This window comes from Rhipicephalus microplus, chromosome X (genome assembly GCF_043290135.1).
Source record: "Rhipicephalus microplus isolate Deutch F79 chromosome X, USDA_Rmic, whole genome shotgun sequence".
Lineage (NCBI taxonomy): Eukaryota > Metazoa > Arthropoda > Arachnida > Ixodida > Ixodidae > Rhipicephalus > Rhipicephalus microplus.
This window is the reverse complement of record NC_134710.1, coordinates 46,483,074-46,500,032: the sequence shown is the minus strand read 5'-3', so window position 1 is coordinate 46,500,032 and position 16,959 is coordinate 46,483,074. Positions and strand designations below refer to the sequence as shown.

General features: G+C 45.6%; 2 protein-coding genes across 2 annotated transcripts in view; one reads left to right on the top strand and one right to left on the bottom strand.

Annotated features, from left to right (window-relative positions):
* Positions 1-16,959, bottom strand: part of LOC119175892 (BRISC complex subunit Abraxas 2) — a 100,633-nt gene that overhangs the window by 16,822 nt on the left and 66,852 nt on the right. The gene's annotated exons all lie outside the window — the stretch shown is intronic.
* Nop56 (Nop56 ribonucleoprotein) overlaps positions 1-16,959 on the top strand; it is a 49,975-nt gene that overhangs the window by 28,811 nt on the left and 4,205 nt on the right. The window contains exons 8-9 of the mRNA XM_037426927.2: positions 1,029-1,177; positions 4,274-4,395. Of these exons, the coding sequence (XP_037282824.1) occupies positions 1,029-1,177; positions 4,274-4,395 (271 nt within the window). The remainder of the gene's footprint in view (positions 1-1,028; positions 1,178-4,273; positions 4,396-16,959) is intronic.

Here is a 16,959-nt window from a genome sequence, read left to right as displayed (position 1 = left end):
GGCATGTATTAACATATTAACGAGGTTCTACTGTAACAAGCTTTGATTGTCTGTGTGTTCATGGGTTTGTGTGTTGCGCACGCTACTATGAACTTCATGCTTGCTTCAGCTAGCTTGTTGGTGCAATATCCTCCACTTCTGTACATAATCCTACATTTGTTTTGTGGGCTTGCTGCTTCTGTAGAAATGATTATGTAAGCTGAGGGAACATTAAACTAAGTTAAATCTAAATTTTCTTCCTCTGTGAGTGTCATGGAAAGCCCACTCGGGCTCCACACACAGAGGTAGCTGCCCCAAAAGCACATTTTGCCTGCTCCAAAATGCTCAAAGGAATTCCCACCACGGCCCCGCCGCGGTGGTCTAGTGGCTAAGGTACTCGGCTGCTGACCCGCAGGTCGCGGGTTCGATTCCCGGCTGCGGCACCTGCATTTCCGGTGGAGGCGGAAATGTTGTAGGCCTGTGTACTCAGATTTGGGTGCACGTTAAAGAACTTCAGGTGGTCAAAATTTCCGGAGCCCTCCACTACGGCGTCTCTCATAATCAAATGGTGGTTTTGGGACGTTAAACCCCACAAATCAATTCCCACCACTGCAGTTGTGAACTGTTCTGGGTACTAAAACGTCCTTATATTTTTATTCAAAACAATCTGGCATGTTTTTGACGTCACGCATCTGCCTCAGAAAGTCGATGCAGTACCATACAGCATCTGGTATTTTTGCATACTATACAGTTTTTGTGCGGTGCAGTCTTGTGTCCAAAGTCCTCATTATCTTAGAGGTCTGGAAAAAAAAATGTTTGCAACTTTCTGCTATACCGTGAAATTCCTATCTAGTTTCTTTACACATATCTTTAGTTTCACTGACCAAAAAGATCAGGGGAACGTGCACGAAGAAAAGTACAACCTCTGCCCTAATATTGTGTGCCTTTTGTTTTGGAGAAATTTCCTGCAGTACATGGCATGCCTGCTATTTTGCTCTCAATCATTCTATGATGATGCCTATGTAAAACTAATTATGTTATGTTCATAGGGCTCTGAAGACTCGAGGCAACACGCCCAAGTACGGCCTCATATTTCATTCAACATACATTGGACGTGCTGGGGCCAAAAATAAAGGCCGCATCTCGCGCTACTTGGCCAACAAGTGTTCCCTGGCTTCACGGATTGACTGTTTCAGTGGTGTGTACACTCATATTGAATATTTCTGGCTGCTATTTCTACTTTCATCTTTGGTTATATGAAAATCATGTGTACTGCAACACACTTCAGTATGCCATACAGTGGCACCGCAATTGCACCTCTACTTGTGAGGACAGACATTTCACAATAAATTGGTTTGGTATAGCCACTTTTTTTTTTAACATGGGCATAAGAGCATCGACCTCCGAGTTAATAAGGGCCATATGGTAGATTACTTGCAGATTGAAGTCGAATACGCAACATTATTTGCGAAAACCTTGTGTATGCCTTATCAAACACAAAAACTGACTGTCAACTTTCAGGGCGTGAACACTGCTGATTTTTTAAAAAAAATTATTGTGATGATGTAACGGTGACGTAAATTATCACCAAATTTTGCGACATCATACACTGTATAGCACATGATGGCTTCATCTCATGTGACATAGTCACTTTGCACTGCCTCTGTGATTGGTGCGCCAATCATAAAGGCAGTGCATAACCAGATGAAGTGCACAAAGCTTGGAATGCTTCTGATGCAGTGCAAAACGAGATTAGGTTCTGGAAGCTTTGGCGGGGGGGGGGGGGGGGGACAATCAGTACATCATGTGAGAAGAAAAAGATGATAGCTTGCACCTTTGTGTCATCTTAAGAAAATGCCTAAGAAACCCGATGAGGGTTCTGTATGGTTTTACTTGTCTCTAGAGGGCCCCAGAGGACACTTCACGGAAGCTCAATTTGAGGCAGATTTGTATCATTCAGGCAACCCGGCGCATGCGAAATTGGAAGCACTGCTGAAATGGTCTTGTTAAAGCACAGAGGCGCTCCAGAAAAATGAAAAGGAGTGTTGGAGGTTGTGAGCTTTGTTGGGGCTAACTAAGGGTTGTCATGTTGTGCCTAGCAATACAATCAGTTGGGAAGAAAAATAATCTGGGTTTTGCCTTGAAGTCGTGTTATGAGAACCTAATAGGGACTGTGCGGCTCTCTCACGTCGAGGCACTGTTCTACGTGCTGAAAATTGTCTACCACCTTTTCTGATAATCACAGATAGGTCATTCCATGCCAAAACGTCCCAGCTTTTTTGGCGACCATCTCAAATGTATTCGAAAAAATTGTACTGATTTACTGCATTCAAAACAATGAAACAGTATAATATTTCTAAGAGAAAAAGATTTTTGGTCACGTGGCTGCTTTCTGGACTTCCCGAAATGTCGTTTGCGTATTGTTTGTGGAAAAATTCATTGTAAAAGCACCGCTTCTTTCGATACCAAATTTGGTCTACAAATTAAGTAAAGTGTTTGAAGCTCAGTAATATTAAAGCAATTTTTTCTGGCAATATGCCTCCAAGAATTAAGCCAGAATGTGTGATCTTTCCATTTTTTCTATTGCAATACTGCACTTTGTATGAATGTATGAGTAGTGGATACTTACTCCACAGAAGGTATATTTTTTTCTTCAAAACATATTTTCTATGGAGCAAGTATTCACTGCTCAGATATTCATGCAAAGGGCTGTATTGCAACAGAAAAAAATGCAAACGTAACACATTTTGGCTAAATTCTTAGAGGCGTATGTGCCAGTAAAATTTCACTAATATTACTTAGATTCAAACACAACACCTTACACAAGAACCTTCACTCAACATGTAGACCAAGTTTGGTATAGAATGTGCTTTTAAAATGAATTTTTCCCCAAACAACACCCAAACGACATTCCGGGAAGTTGAGAAGGCAGCCAGATAACCAAAAAAAATTTTTCCTCAGAAATATTCTACCGTTTCATTGTTTTCAATGCAGTAAATCAGCACAATTTTTTTTTTTTTTCAGATACATTTGAGATGGTTACCAAAATGGCTGGGATGTTTGACATGGAATGACCCAGATGTATTTAGAGTGTTATTTCATGAAGTACAAATTTAATGACCCAGTATTTTGTTTATTTGTAATTGTTAAAATTAATAACAACAGTTATGTCAGAACAGGTGATTGCATCGTGCTCTTATTTTTCACATTATTGAAGGAGCTATGGAGTGCCCCTGAGGTGATTTTTTCTTGGAGATTTGCAATGAATCTGAATATTTCTAGCTCTTCATAAGAGCTGCATAATAATTGTTCAGGTGCTTAAATGTAAATGTAGCTTGGTTCTCCAGTGTACTCCAGATTGTGAAATTCGATGCTGCATAGTGTTCCCAGATGTAAAAGTACCTGTTCCACAATGCACAAAGATTGAAGTTATGGCTGCTTCAAAATTAAAATTTTGGTGCGCCAAATATTGCTCTAAATCAAAAGTCATGAGTAGCATCACTGAACAAATCCCCTACTCTGCCTCCATAAGACTGCTTATGCCGTAGTGGGTTGTTGTTTACTCTAGCTACCATCAAGTTGTACAAAACCAGGACATCGCACACATTTAGTGCATTGTCTATTTATACAGAATGCTCACATGGAATTTCGTTTGCTTTGTGTGCATAACTTAATGCTACACAATTGCGTTATCATGGAAGAAATATTGATGCAGTCTCTTGACTTTGTGCCCCGCCGCAGTGGTCTAGTGGCCAAGGTACTCGGCTGCTGACCCGCAGGTCGTGGGATCGAATCCTGGCTGTGGCGGCTGCATTTCCGATGAAGGCAGAAATTTTGTAGGCCTGTGTGCACATATTCAGGTGCACGTTAATGAACCCCAGGTGGTCAAAATTTCCGGAGTCCTTCACTACGGCGTCTCTCATAATAGTATGGTGGTTTTAAGGTGTTAAACCGTACATATCAATTAATCTTGACTTTGCCCTTTTCATTGTGCTTGTTGCCGTGGGGTAGATTCCCTACTGTGAGCAGTGCAGGGAACTTTCAAATCTGTTCTTAAATAGTCACCCTTGTATATTATCTGATATTGAAACAGGCCCTGTTTGATAATGCAGGTAAGATGTTGTCATTAGTTAATGAAGCAGAGATGTTGCTCGACTGTCACAGCATTTACTTGTAGGTGCTTGTATTTTTCCAAGCGCGGATCTTTTTCTCAGAACTTTGCAATTCTATTTATATTAGCTTATTATGCAATATTTAAAGCTTCCATTATTGTTGTTTTTTCTTTTTAATTTAGACTTGCCAACCAATATTTTTGGCCTGAAGCTCAAAGAGCAGGTCGAAGACAGGCTGAAGTTCTATGAAACCGGTGACATACCGAGGAAGAATGTGGATGTGATGACTGATGCATTGGCTGAGGTGAGTTGTCTGCTAAAATGCATTGGGGGCGGGGCACTCTCATCATACAAGATAGTGGTCTAAACTGAACACAAACTTGAAGCAGTATGTATGTCTTCAACTCTGTGTACAGTCATGCTGCTAAGTTCTCATGCGATTTATCAAACACCACTGATAGGCTCCTGCTGTTCAGTGGTGGCTATGTTTTGGCTAGAGCTATGTAGATGAAGTTATTTCATGTAAAGCAGACACCACATTGAGCTTTTTTTTCTTATATTTTCATGTGTTTAATTTCCTTGTGTCACTTGAGGGGGGATGCAGCATTGGTATCGTGTAAAATGGCGAAGAAAATGATTTTTCAATAAAGTTTTCAGTTTCTGGAACCCTTTTTCCATCTAATTCCAAAATATCTTCACTGAAAACCATGCAGAAGTGCTTCGGAAAATTCATTTCACCCTCCTAGGCAGTGAAACCTTTTTCTGGCAATCGCGACAAAACAGCGATTTGCAAGAAATTATAGCTTCACGATGGCATAGCCAGGAGCCAGCTTCTTGGGCGCATCAGAAAGAGCATTTCTCCGTGTTTAAATTTCCCGCCTCAGCTGGCTCCTCCCTTTAAAAACAAATGAACAAAAAGCAAAGGTCTAAAAGTCGTTGCGAGGCCCCTGATTCACTGTGGCCGCCATGTTGCCTCAGCTCCCCTCGCCATTGGCCCGATGCTTGCTCCGGGAGATGGTTGTCTGCTGCTTGTGCGTTCGAGGACTTGGCTCTCGAAAATCGCTACTTCCTGACATGTTCATGGCTCGACGATCCCTTAGGATATAATTACGCTTTAGTTAGGAGCTGTAAGCGGATGCACGATCAGATTACTATGAGCGGACTAGCGGTCCACCAGCGCGGCACATCATCGCGAGCCGTCTTGAGGCGCAACTCTGCTGACATCGAGACTGCAGGCAAGAACGACGCGCTAGCGCACTCGTGGCGACGTGCTTTTTCGCAAGAAACGAAGCTGTAAGCGGATTCACGTTTAGATTACTACGAGCGTGGCGGTGCGTCATCGGAGTCGTTTTTAGGCCTAACTCCACTGACGGCGAGACTGCGAGAAAAAGAATGATGCGGTAGTGCAATCGGGCTGACGTGCTTCTTCGCAAGCAACGAAGCACATTTCTAGCTAGCTCCTCAGAACCACGGATAAGCATTTTACGCATCGGCAGCGGACCCCACAGTCAAGTTCGTCAAACCCCCCTCCCACTGCCGCTGTTTCGCGCGTCATCACTCGAAAATGCGATACCAAGCGCAGCGCGTGCCGAATTTTTGTCACGGTAGCTACACATTTCGCGCATTGTCACCGAACGTTATCGCCAAGGGCATCACGCGCCGGCTACACTGTCCAAGCGGCCATGCACTCCACGGTCATATGGAGTTCTGTCAATAAGCATTTGTGGTGCAATTTAGACGTGCTTGGAGCCGTGCTTGGTATCGCCACGAGCGTCTATGAACGTTCTGAGACAATGAAGCCTCGTAGAAAAGCGTTTCCGCAACCGGCCATATGCTGATGCGTTTCTTGGCTAGAGTTGCAAAAGAGAATGTATGAAGCAGGGGCACGAATTTTTATATGCCCGTCACGCGTCATTAAATAAACTGCTAAAAAATTCCTGTGCCACCAATCTCCTGCCCATAACCTTGTTATTTGGAAAGAAAGCATAGGCTGTCATGGTGTGAGCCATTTTTTTGATGCAATATAAACCTCTCTCTATATAAAAAATGTTGAGTGATTGTTTATAAACGAGTACTTAATTAAGTTAATGAAAGGCACTCTGGGAAGTGACCACATGCTTGAGAAGTCGAATATCGCAAGGCAAATTTGAGATCACAATTTTTAGGTGTTTTAGAGGCATAAAGGGAAATTGAAACCTTAAACCCAGTTTTATCAATACTACTGTTAGGGGCGGGGGGCATTGCGCTCAGCCCCTTCACGTGGTTCAATGAAGAAATAATTGGTCTTTCATTAAGTATTTGTGGTATCGCCTCGAAATTTTTATCGAAGCACTTGTGAGGCCAAGTGTCTTGTGCCCATTTTCATCAATATCCAACCAAGAACAAGAAAGTTCGTTGGAAAAAAAGCCTGTCAAAAACATTGACAGGCTTTTACTCACACGTGTGTTTTGCACATTGTGCATTGCTGGTGGAAAGTGTAGCACAGGAATGACTACTCTCTTCTTTTTTGGTGCTGACCCGCATGTCGTGGGATCGAATCCTGGCTGCGGCGGCGGCTTCATTTCCGATTGAGGCGGTAATGTTGTAGGCCCGTGTGCTCAGATATGGGTGCACGTTAAAGAACCCGAGGTGGTCAAAATTTCCGGAGCCCTCCACTACGGCGTCTCTCATAATCATATGGTGGTTTTGGGACGTTAAACCCCACATATCAATCAATCAACTAGACAGATTTTGATGCAGTCTTTTTTTTCCTGTATACCAAACAAATTTCTTGAGGGTCTGACAATTTTTGAATTCTTGTTTATGGCCCAGTTTTTTTTTTTTTAAGATGACTTGTACATGACATTGTTTCTAACTGTGTTTAGGCAGCCATGATGAAATATTTTTTTATTTAAAGAAAGAGCAGAGAGAAAAAAATTCTAAGATTATCATACCCAATAAGCTTACTTTGAGTAAAGATCAACACCAATTGCAGCTTTCTGGCATGTTTTGTTACATCGCTAGGCTTTCCACGAACAGACCATAAAAGTCTAGCCACGTAGCATGATGTAACTTGAGAACTACTCCAGGTATCATGATGAAACTGCATATTTCCCTATTCAAAACACTTATGAGTAGGCATGCCGAATTTCATTGCTCTAGGTCAGCAAACAAAACAGTTTTTTTTCAACATCACCTGCCCCCTTAACATGAACAATAAAGTCAACACCTCTGATGCAACAATGAGCCTCGCTTTGACAACTTCAAGGCCCCATGCAAAACTGTTGACATAATCGAGGCATTGCACAGTAGCATCTCCATAATACTAATTCGAAGGGGCACGTAAAATATTCGTATCATCCAGAATTTATATGAACCAAAAACAAGTTTAAGCTGATAATAAAAATTAACAAGAACTTTATTAAGATCAACTGCTTCTTGCTGAAAAAAGTCAGTGTTGCTCTTCTGAACTTTCCTGCCTTCACCGTCTCTCAATAAAATGTAGCGGTTTCTTCACTCATGCTGCTTATGCTTAAAGGCACGTTCACACTTGACGTCAAAGGAAGTGAAAGTAGCGAAACTCATTAAAAATTCTCTTGCTTCGCTGCTTCAGCAGTCGGAAAACCGTGCCGCCAAGTCGACAAGAAAAAAATTAGTCTTAGAGAAATCAAGCGAAACTGACAGAGCTGCCGTCGCTTCAGAATTCATTCCATTTTGCTCATTTCCAGAGCATTCAAATTTGTATCAAGTTCTATTTATGCACGCAAAGCACTGAAAAGAAACAGTTTACACCTCTACAAACATTGTTTCGGGAGATACGCCAGCAGGAACGACACGAGCGGACACACCGGCAGCGGCAGCGACGGATTCAGCCAGCAGTGCAAAAGCGAGACACATTAAGGCCTGCCGACTCGCTACTGCTGCACCTCCTCCTACTTCCGCTTGCTCCAGCAATCGTAATCCAAACCAGTTTCTCAATGAACTCATCCTTCTCAACGTCGTGAGCTTTCGTGTGCTGCACGGGTAGTTCGCGATAGCACCGACGCCTTTGCTGTCATGTTGAATTTGAGGCGGGTTGTTTACATTACGTGGTATGAGAGCTAGAGCAGCCGGTGTAGCCAAAGCCGTGAAGCAAACAAGGTGATCTGCTATCTCATGGCGGGAAAATTGGTATCCGATCGATTTTTTTCGCATAGACCTCAGTGCATGGTTTTCCGGCCACTTAGGCACCAAGGAGAGGAAAATTCCAGTGGGTTTTGTTGCATTCACTCCCTTATAACCCTAGTGCATGCACAATGAGGTTTGTAAACTCAGCAGGGAAGAATGCTTAGAGATATTAGCATTAACCAAATAATCAAACGAAGTGCGGTTTAGGCGGGAGGGGGGAGGGTGTCATATGAGCGTGAACCAAATAATGACAGCGGAACAGCAGATGTTCAAGCGCAAGTACAAAATACAAGAAGGCATTTTACTTTCTTTCTTCTTCCAAGAGGGCTTTCTTCTTCCAAGAGGTGCTACACCTTCAGCCTCCAATTCTTGGTCTTTGCCCACTTTTCAACAACCTCGTCGTATGGGTAGGTGTCAACGTCGGGTCTTTCGCATGCAATATGAATAAGGCAGTCCAGTGATTTTTCTCTCAGGCGGTTTTTTAGTTGCGTCTTAATTGGCTTCAGAGCTGAAAAGTCTTGCTCATAGTCTATATTGTGTGGTGGAGTACAAGGTAGGAACCTGCTAAATAAGCCATGACAGGAAACGGCTTTTTCACATCATGTGCCACAAAAAGCAAAAAGTCTGTAGCTGTAAGCTTTTGTAAACGCTCATATTCAAGCACCTAGTTGGCGAAAGCATTGCACTCTGTAAGCATGTCCTGACTCCCGGATTTGGACCGTTTCTTCCGTTTGTACGGTTGTCATGAAAATCTCCTGGGTCAAAATTTTTGTGCGTGATCCGGCCGCCTTGACAAAAAAAGCAGCTCAATCCGCTCCAGGCTTTGTGAACCTACAGCATTTTATTATGAATTAGTTTTAGAGGCGTTCATCTAAACGTACAGTAAAATCTATGCGAAACTGAGGCAGATACGAATTCGTAAAATTCCTCAGCGAAATTCCACTATGTGTATTCGGCCCAAATTCGAATGTTCTTAACACATTTCCTAATCGCGGCAGGTGATTCGAATTTTAGTACGGAAATCGTCAAACGAAATCCGAGAGCAACCTACTTGAAGCTTCGGAAGTACGTGTGCGACCGGCGCACGCACTGCCTTCTACAGTGTGCGTGATTGTCGTTGCCACAACCGCTGTCGACGAAACAGTGGTCGCTTTTTACGTGATCATGTATAACTGACAGAGTCCCGAAAGTGTGCGTGCGTGCAACGCGCAACCAGTCAAGGCAATGCTGCTTTCTGCAAACCCTGCGGACAAAACGCGGCAGATGCAATCGTATACGGCATAAAACGACTGTTTTGATTGAAGGTGCGTGCGCAGTCAAGCGCATGAGGGTTGAAGAAGGAACTACCATTTGCCGCAACCGCCGCGCACAACATCGTGGTCGGGGTGGCGCGACAGCGATCTACGAGCTCCGAGGGCATGCAGGGGTAGACTAAAGGCAGTGAATGCGTTTAAAAAAAAAAGTCACAGTTTCGCCACAAGGGCGAAGCAATGAATGCAACAGCAACAACTTGGAATGTCACTCTGAGACTGGCAAGCAGATCAAAACGCGCAGTGCGCTGCTCATTTACAAATGACGCACGAGAACAATACACACAAGACGAGAGCGAACTAGCAACGTTTATCGCTCGACACGTAATGTGCTGTTTAAAGAAAAAAAAGCGATGCTCGATACATAATCAAAAGTACGAATGTGTACAAACTAACAAGTGTGCCAGTTATACCTCGCTGTGCATGAAAAGTGCGCTCTTTTCGCAAACGGGGCCTGTGCATAGACCGAAGATACCTTTGTGGGCCCGGCAACTAACCCAATCGTTCGAGTGAAAGCCGAAGGCACATGATGCTCCCCACCGAAAGGTAAGCGCGCGCGCACAAGCATCAACCGCCATTCCCCCCCCCCCCCCATCCGTGGGGCAAAGTACCGTAATTACTCGAACCTAGCGCGTACTTTTTTTCCGGTTAAGCGAGTTCACAAATCACATGCGCGTTAGAATCGAGTACGGGAAAAAAAATAATACGGTCATTCTATTGCCATCGGCATTTCCGAAATGGCCGCCCCCTACGTGCGTCGGCCATTTCTGCCTATGTGTTTCCCATGTGTGCCGGGCACTTCGTACGTGTGCTGAGGAGTTCGTCATCTTGTAGTGCATTAGCATCGACGGCATGGAAGGGCCGACTCCAAAAACTCGAGTGCACCACGATGCCGCTTTTAAAAGGAAAGTCATCGCGTGTGCAGAAACGGACGTAAATCAGGTCGCATCGCGGTCTATCGGAGTTCCCGAAACGTGCGTGCGGGACTGGCGGAAACAAAAGCAGAAGATTGTCGACAGCAAAGCTTCACGCAAAGGCTTCAGTGGACCACAGCAGGGTCAGTTTCCGCAAATTGAAGAACTGCTCGGCGAGTATGTGCTTGAGCAGCGAGCGGCACAGCGGCCCGTGACGACAGAACTGCTCCAAGTGCGGGTTATGCAATTAGCCTTAGAAAAAGGTCTAACGCAAAGCCAGTTCAAAGCGAGCAGGTGCTGGCTAACTAACTTCATGAAGAGGAAAGGCTTTTCCCTCCAAAGGTGAACGGGCATATGCGAAAAGTTTTGCGGAGTACGACGAAAACCTTCACAGTTTTCAGAGGTTCGTCCTAAACTTGCGGCACAACAATGGCTACCTGCTTGGGCAAATCGGGAATGCCGATCATACACCTCTTTACTTCGACATGCCTGGCACCACAATCATCGAGAAAAAGGGGGCGAAGGAAGTTCGCGTGCTGACATCGGTCCACGATAAAACTACAGTGACGGCAATGCTCTGTTACACGTCAGATGGGCACAAGCTTCCCCCGTACCTCATATTTAAATGGAAGACGCTCCCGAAAGGAGTTGTTTTGCGAGTGGTGTGATCGTGCGGGCCAGTGGGAAAAATGGGTGCGCGTTGCAATTGATATCTTACTTTTTTTTTTGTGTCATGGAAATCGGGTGCGCGTTACAATCAAGGGCGCGGTAGAATCGAGTAAATACGGTACGCGTCGGAGATAAGCGCACATCGGCGCATTGCAAAGAGCTGGGCACAGAGTTCGGGCCGCTTTTTTTAAATTTTTTTTCTTTCTGCGAGTATATATATGATAAGTATACATATACGGTGAATGACGGCGGTAGCGGCGACGGCAAAAAACCTGCCTAGACTGTCAATAACAAAGGGGCCAGACTCGTTTTGCTGTTCCTGTCATAAGAATCTAGTAGGGAGCAAAGCTTTGACCCGCCCTTTTGCGGCAGCCAGCTGCACCGTCTCGTCCGTTCACGTGTGGCCCAGTAGCACATACACGAGCTGTTTTGAAGGAAATGAATTCTGCAAAATGTGTTGATCCTTTGAGATTCTCGCCTTAGTGGGAAACCCTATCTTCGTGAGTTCCGCCACTCCAAGCCGACCACGACACTGATTTTTGCACTTACGATTGAGACTCCCCACCCCCTCTTGTTTTTCGCTATGTTTTTTGTTTGTTTGTTTCTCCTTGGGAGTTTTTTTATGTGCCGAAAAAAAAATAGGAGCAAATAATTCAGACCCTTCCCCCCCCCCCTCCCCACTGCGGAAATCTCCCGGATTCAGAATCCTTGAACTTCGCAGGTATGCATTTGTTTGTAGCTGCTGCGAGCAAACACAGTAGACTAGTTCGCCAATATAGGGTGATCCTGAAACCTGTCCTGAATATTTTTCAGTAGCTTCTTGACAAATGTCCTTTTCGCACTATTGAGCCACTGTTCAGATTCCCCTGTGATGGTTACGTGTATGTCGTGGCTGACACAAAAATCCTTAACCTGTGTCTGGATGTTTCTGGATGTTGCATTGAGTTTCCAAGGTTTTGATGCATGATTTGATAAGTCCTTGTATTAGGTCTGCCTGCAAAAATGATGTCTAAGAGTTAGAAGCTCACACATCATCATTAGTGTCCCGATAAACTTTGTATTTGTTGCGAACTGCGTTCATCACATCGCAGTGATGTGATGAACGCAGTGATGTGATGAACTGCGTTCTTCTGCCTTCCTCGAGATGCTGATTATGATGGTTGAGAGATCATTGCAGACAGCTGTGCATGACCCACCAACACTCAGCCACTGTGTGGCAGATGGCTCCATGAGTTTCCCTCTACATTTCACTTACCGTAATTACTCGAATCTAACGCACACCTTTTTTCCGGTTAAGGGGAGACGTGGGTCCTCAAATGAAGTTTGTTAATTTTGGAGGGAATTAAATGATATTTAACAGTGTTGTTCAGCTGATTTCAAATATGTAACTATATTTTGTATAGCTGCATTAGAACAAAAGATACAAAGATTTTAATACAGAAATTAGGTCGATTTCTTACGAGGCTTTTCAAAAACTTCGCTTGGTGAAAATCAAAAACTAAGTATATGACGAGAATGCCAGAGAGTTCCTCTAACCGGTGATGCTAATTTTATTGTTCTCAGCCCAATTATAATGCAAGAAAAACATATGTATAGTTGATTGCTAAATTTGCGCTAATTTTCATTTATAATCGGTGGCAACTAGAATTTAACACACAACTTTAGAAATAAATGAATAGCATCACCGGCTAGATCCATTCAGCATGAACATTTCGATATCAAACTTTTTGCTTGTACTCAGGAAAAACATGCGAAAATGTTCCGTAAGGACGTGTGCGATGGTCAAAAAAACAAAGCTGAGAAAAATGGATCTGAAATTTCGGTTCACCATAACTTTTATTAGCTTAGAAATCTGGCAATATAAATTGCATCACCATGTAGCCCTGTTCTTTAGCATCAAGTTCATGGTAAATATGTGGTCACTGTGCAGAAATAACACTGAGATATTTTATGTAACATCAGGCACAGTCATTGAAAGTGATGCAAGAAAGCCAGCACCACCCACTTCACTTGTGGTTCCTAGTTGAACAGAAGGCACACAAAAGATCTCCCTGTGCAAATAAAGCAGTTCAATGTTCATGGTGACAACAAAATATGCCTTTTGCACAGTTATGGCAGCAAGGAAACAAATCTAGATCAAATCCCAGTGGTGGCATCCACATTTAGATGGGGAGAAAAGCAAAAAAGTTGTGTTGTACTTGTGCTACAGTGCATCCCAGCTGGTCAAAAAGAGTAGAATCATCATGGTTTTGGCACACAAAATTCCAGAATTCAAAATAACAAAAAAAAATTCTTTGCACACAGCACCAGTGGCGTAGCCGGGGGGGGGGGGGCACACCGGGCCCGTCCCCCCCCCCCCCCCCCCCGGAATTTTTTTTTTGCCATGGCATACACAGCACAAAATGACACTCGACCACATCTGCCTGCCCCCCCTTCCCCGCCCTCCCCCCCGCCCGAAAAAAATTTCTGCCTACGCCCCTGCACAGCACTAGTCACACCTAGACCTATAGTAGCCCAGGGCTGTAGGCAGAGTCTGCTGCTGGCTTGTGCCTTTTTGCAAGCCTGCTTGTGGCAGCATTCCTGCTTGTGTGGTCCTTGTTGGACATGCGAATTCGTCGACGATCCTTTTCGAGGCTTCGGCGCACTGCATGGCTACCAGCACTGTAGCCCAGTTTCTCTGCTATGACAGTGTTACTTTTCGTCACACCTTGATTGAATCGGCTGATGGCTTCGGCCACTGCCCTCTGGACACTGTGAAGCGAGGCATGCTTAGTCTTTGGTGCTTGCTCCCAAATAACAGAATGCAGGCACTCGCTAGCATTCTGAGTCATGCCATCGTTGCACCGCTCCAAGAGGGTTTCTTCACTCAGCCGCTTGAAGATTGGCTCCAAAGCTTCACACACGAAGCTGGGCAAGCTGTTTTTGTGTGGTGGGAGTTCCTCGTTCTTTGCCACAGCACGATTATAAAAGCACCAAGATTCTAGCCCTTCGGGGCAAAGATCGTGCTTCGGGGCGTCGTCAGTCGACGACATGTGGAGCAGGGTTGCCTCAACTGCCCTCTTCATTCCTGGCACGTCATTCTTATGACTCCTCAAAGCCCAGCCGTAGTAATTCATAATTTTCTTGATTCTCTCCTGGGTGAGCCGTCCCTTTCCTCCAAGTGGCTCACCTTGGGCCTTCTTCTTGTCAACCAGTGCACGCAAGGCTGCTCCCATACGCTTGTGTACGTGATTCACACAATCTTTCTTTTCTACCTTGATGAAGCCGTACACAGCCTGCTCGGTCAAGGCATGGAAAGTCCTGCTGTCACCGTCAGAAAGCATCGTGGTGTAACGCAGCTTGTACTTTTCTAGAGATCTCTGGAACATAATGAGTGCAGCTTGCACCTCCATTTGCCCGGCTTTACAATCAATGTTTTTCTGGCAGTCTGGCACATGTGTTGTGTGCCAAGCTGTGTAGCCTTGCTCACTGGGTTTTGGACCTAGTGAGCAGCCCAAGCAAAAGTTGGACAAGACAATGTGGTCCACAACAAGCCCGGTGTACATTTCAATGATGCACCCGACCGCAATGTGTGAACTGTGGCCACGCGTCAGCCAAGTTCCATCGAAGATCACGTCGATGTTGCCTGGTGGGTTGCCAAAGTCCCTGTAGAGTTCCTTGATTTGAACCACACTTGCGGCCTCACAGTCTGTTGCAGCACTGGTGCATGCCTGAACCATCATGTTCATGTGGCCCTGGAAAGTTTTGTGGTGTAAGCCGCGATGAGAAATGTTCATTACAGCAAAGAAATCGGAGAGGGCTGTTGCTCCCTTGCCGATGCTCTGAATGGCCTTCATCGCTCTGACGTTCACTTCGAACGGCGTTATCCTGGCGTCACCGGCGACTCTCGGGGAAGAAAATCGCTCTAAGCGCATCTCACAAGTGGAGCACTCCACCACAAGCTTGACACAAAGCCCATAATCTTTGGTGGGGTCCTTCGAAAGTGCCACAGTTTTCTTGCCGCACCCGGGACACAGCATAAGTCCAAGAATCTCTTGCACCACGGTCAAAGCCATTACTGCAAATTCAGTTCCGCTGTCGTTGACGTCCTCTTTCATTTCGACACCCAGAAGCTCGAACTTTCGCTCTGTTGCAGACTTCGATGCCAGGCGCGTTTTTATGTTACCGGCGGTCGCTGTGCGCTCCCTGCTTTCTTCAGGTGTGAAGAAAGTGGTGTTTATACGATCTGCGGCAACACGCGAAGTTGAGGCAGACGAAGCGTCGACGCCTGATGTGTTGGGTTGCAGCTCGGAACTCGATCCGGCAGAGCCTCCAGGCAGAGCAGCAACCGGCAACTCGGGCAGCATGACAGGCCTCGCCGCCTTCCGTCGCGCATTCCAGGGCCGCTTTCGAGTCTTGCCGAACGCCTCACGCGTCGTAACCTTCAGACGACGATCTCCTTTAGCCATTCGGGCAGGGAAGGTGACACCTCACCACACGCTGTCGAGCGAGCGGCCGAACAAGCGTAAACAGCGGCGCGATAAAACCACAGAGATATACAAACACAGCGAAACGCGAGAGAGGCAACCGGCGACGGCTCCGAGGCAGAGCGCGCGAAAAACAACCCGCTCGCTGCTAGACCAATAGGAGCGAAGCGCGCGGGGGGTGTGCGCGCTTTGGCCAATCAGCGGCGCGAACGCGTCCTCCAGGAATGACGCGATAGCGTCAGTTCCAGCCCACCGACGCCATTTTGAAAGGGCGCAAAATGCGCACAAAGAAAACAGCTTTCAAACAAATCTAAGATGGCGGCTCCCGGCCACCGCGTTCGCACGTGGCGACGGCACGAATTTCGAACATTTTGGGCCGATTTTTTCCAATTTCACGTCCACCTTGGGTCACATAAGCGCACTTTTTTATTATTTCCCAATAAAATTGAACTTTTAGACTTCGCGGAGGGATTCTTGAATGTTTAAACATCGCGAAAATGCACTTTTCCAAAAATCGACTTTTTTGCTATTTTTTGCCGTTTTAAGACCCGCGTCTCCCCTTAAGCGAGTTCATAAATCGCATGCACGTTAGAATCGAGTACGAACAAAAAATTACGGTCAATCTATTACCATCGGCAAATCCAAAATGGCCGCCCCCTACGTGCGTCGGCATGGTGCGTCGGCCATTTCTGCCTATGTGTTTCCCATGTGCGGCACTTCGTACGTGTACTGAGGAGTTCGTCATCTAGTAATGCATTAGCATCGACGGCGTGGAAGGGCCGACTCCGAAAACTCGAGTGCACCACGGTGCCGCTTTTAAAAGAAAAGTCATCGCGTGTGCAGAAACGGACGGAAATCGGGCCGCATCGCGGTCGTTCGGAGTTCCCGAAACGTGCGTGCGGGACCAGCGGAAACAAAATCAGAAGATTGTCGACAGCAAAGCTTCACGCAAAGGCTTCAGTGTACCACAGCAGGGTCGGTTTCCGCAAATTAAAGAGCTGCTCGGCGAGTATGTGCTTGAGCTCGGCGAGTATGTGCTTGGGCAGCAAGGGGCACAGCGGCCCATGACGACAGAACTGCTCCAAGTGGGGGCAATGCAATTAGTCTTAGAAAAAGGTCTAATGTGGAGCCAGTTTAAAGCAAGCAGGTGCTGGCTAACTAACTTTATGAAGAGGAAAGGCTTTTCCCTTCGAAGGGGAACATGCATATGCGAAAAGTTTTGCGGAGGAGTACGATGAAAAGCTTCACAGTTTTCAGAGGTTCATCCTAAACTTGTGGCGCAACAACGGCTACCTGCTTGGGCAAATCGGGAATGTCGATCAGACGCCTCTTTACGTCGACATGCCTGGCACCACAACCGTCG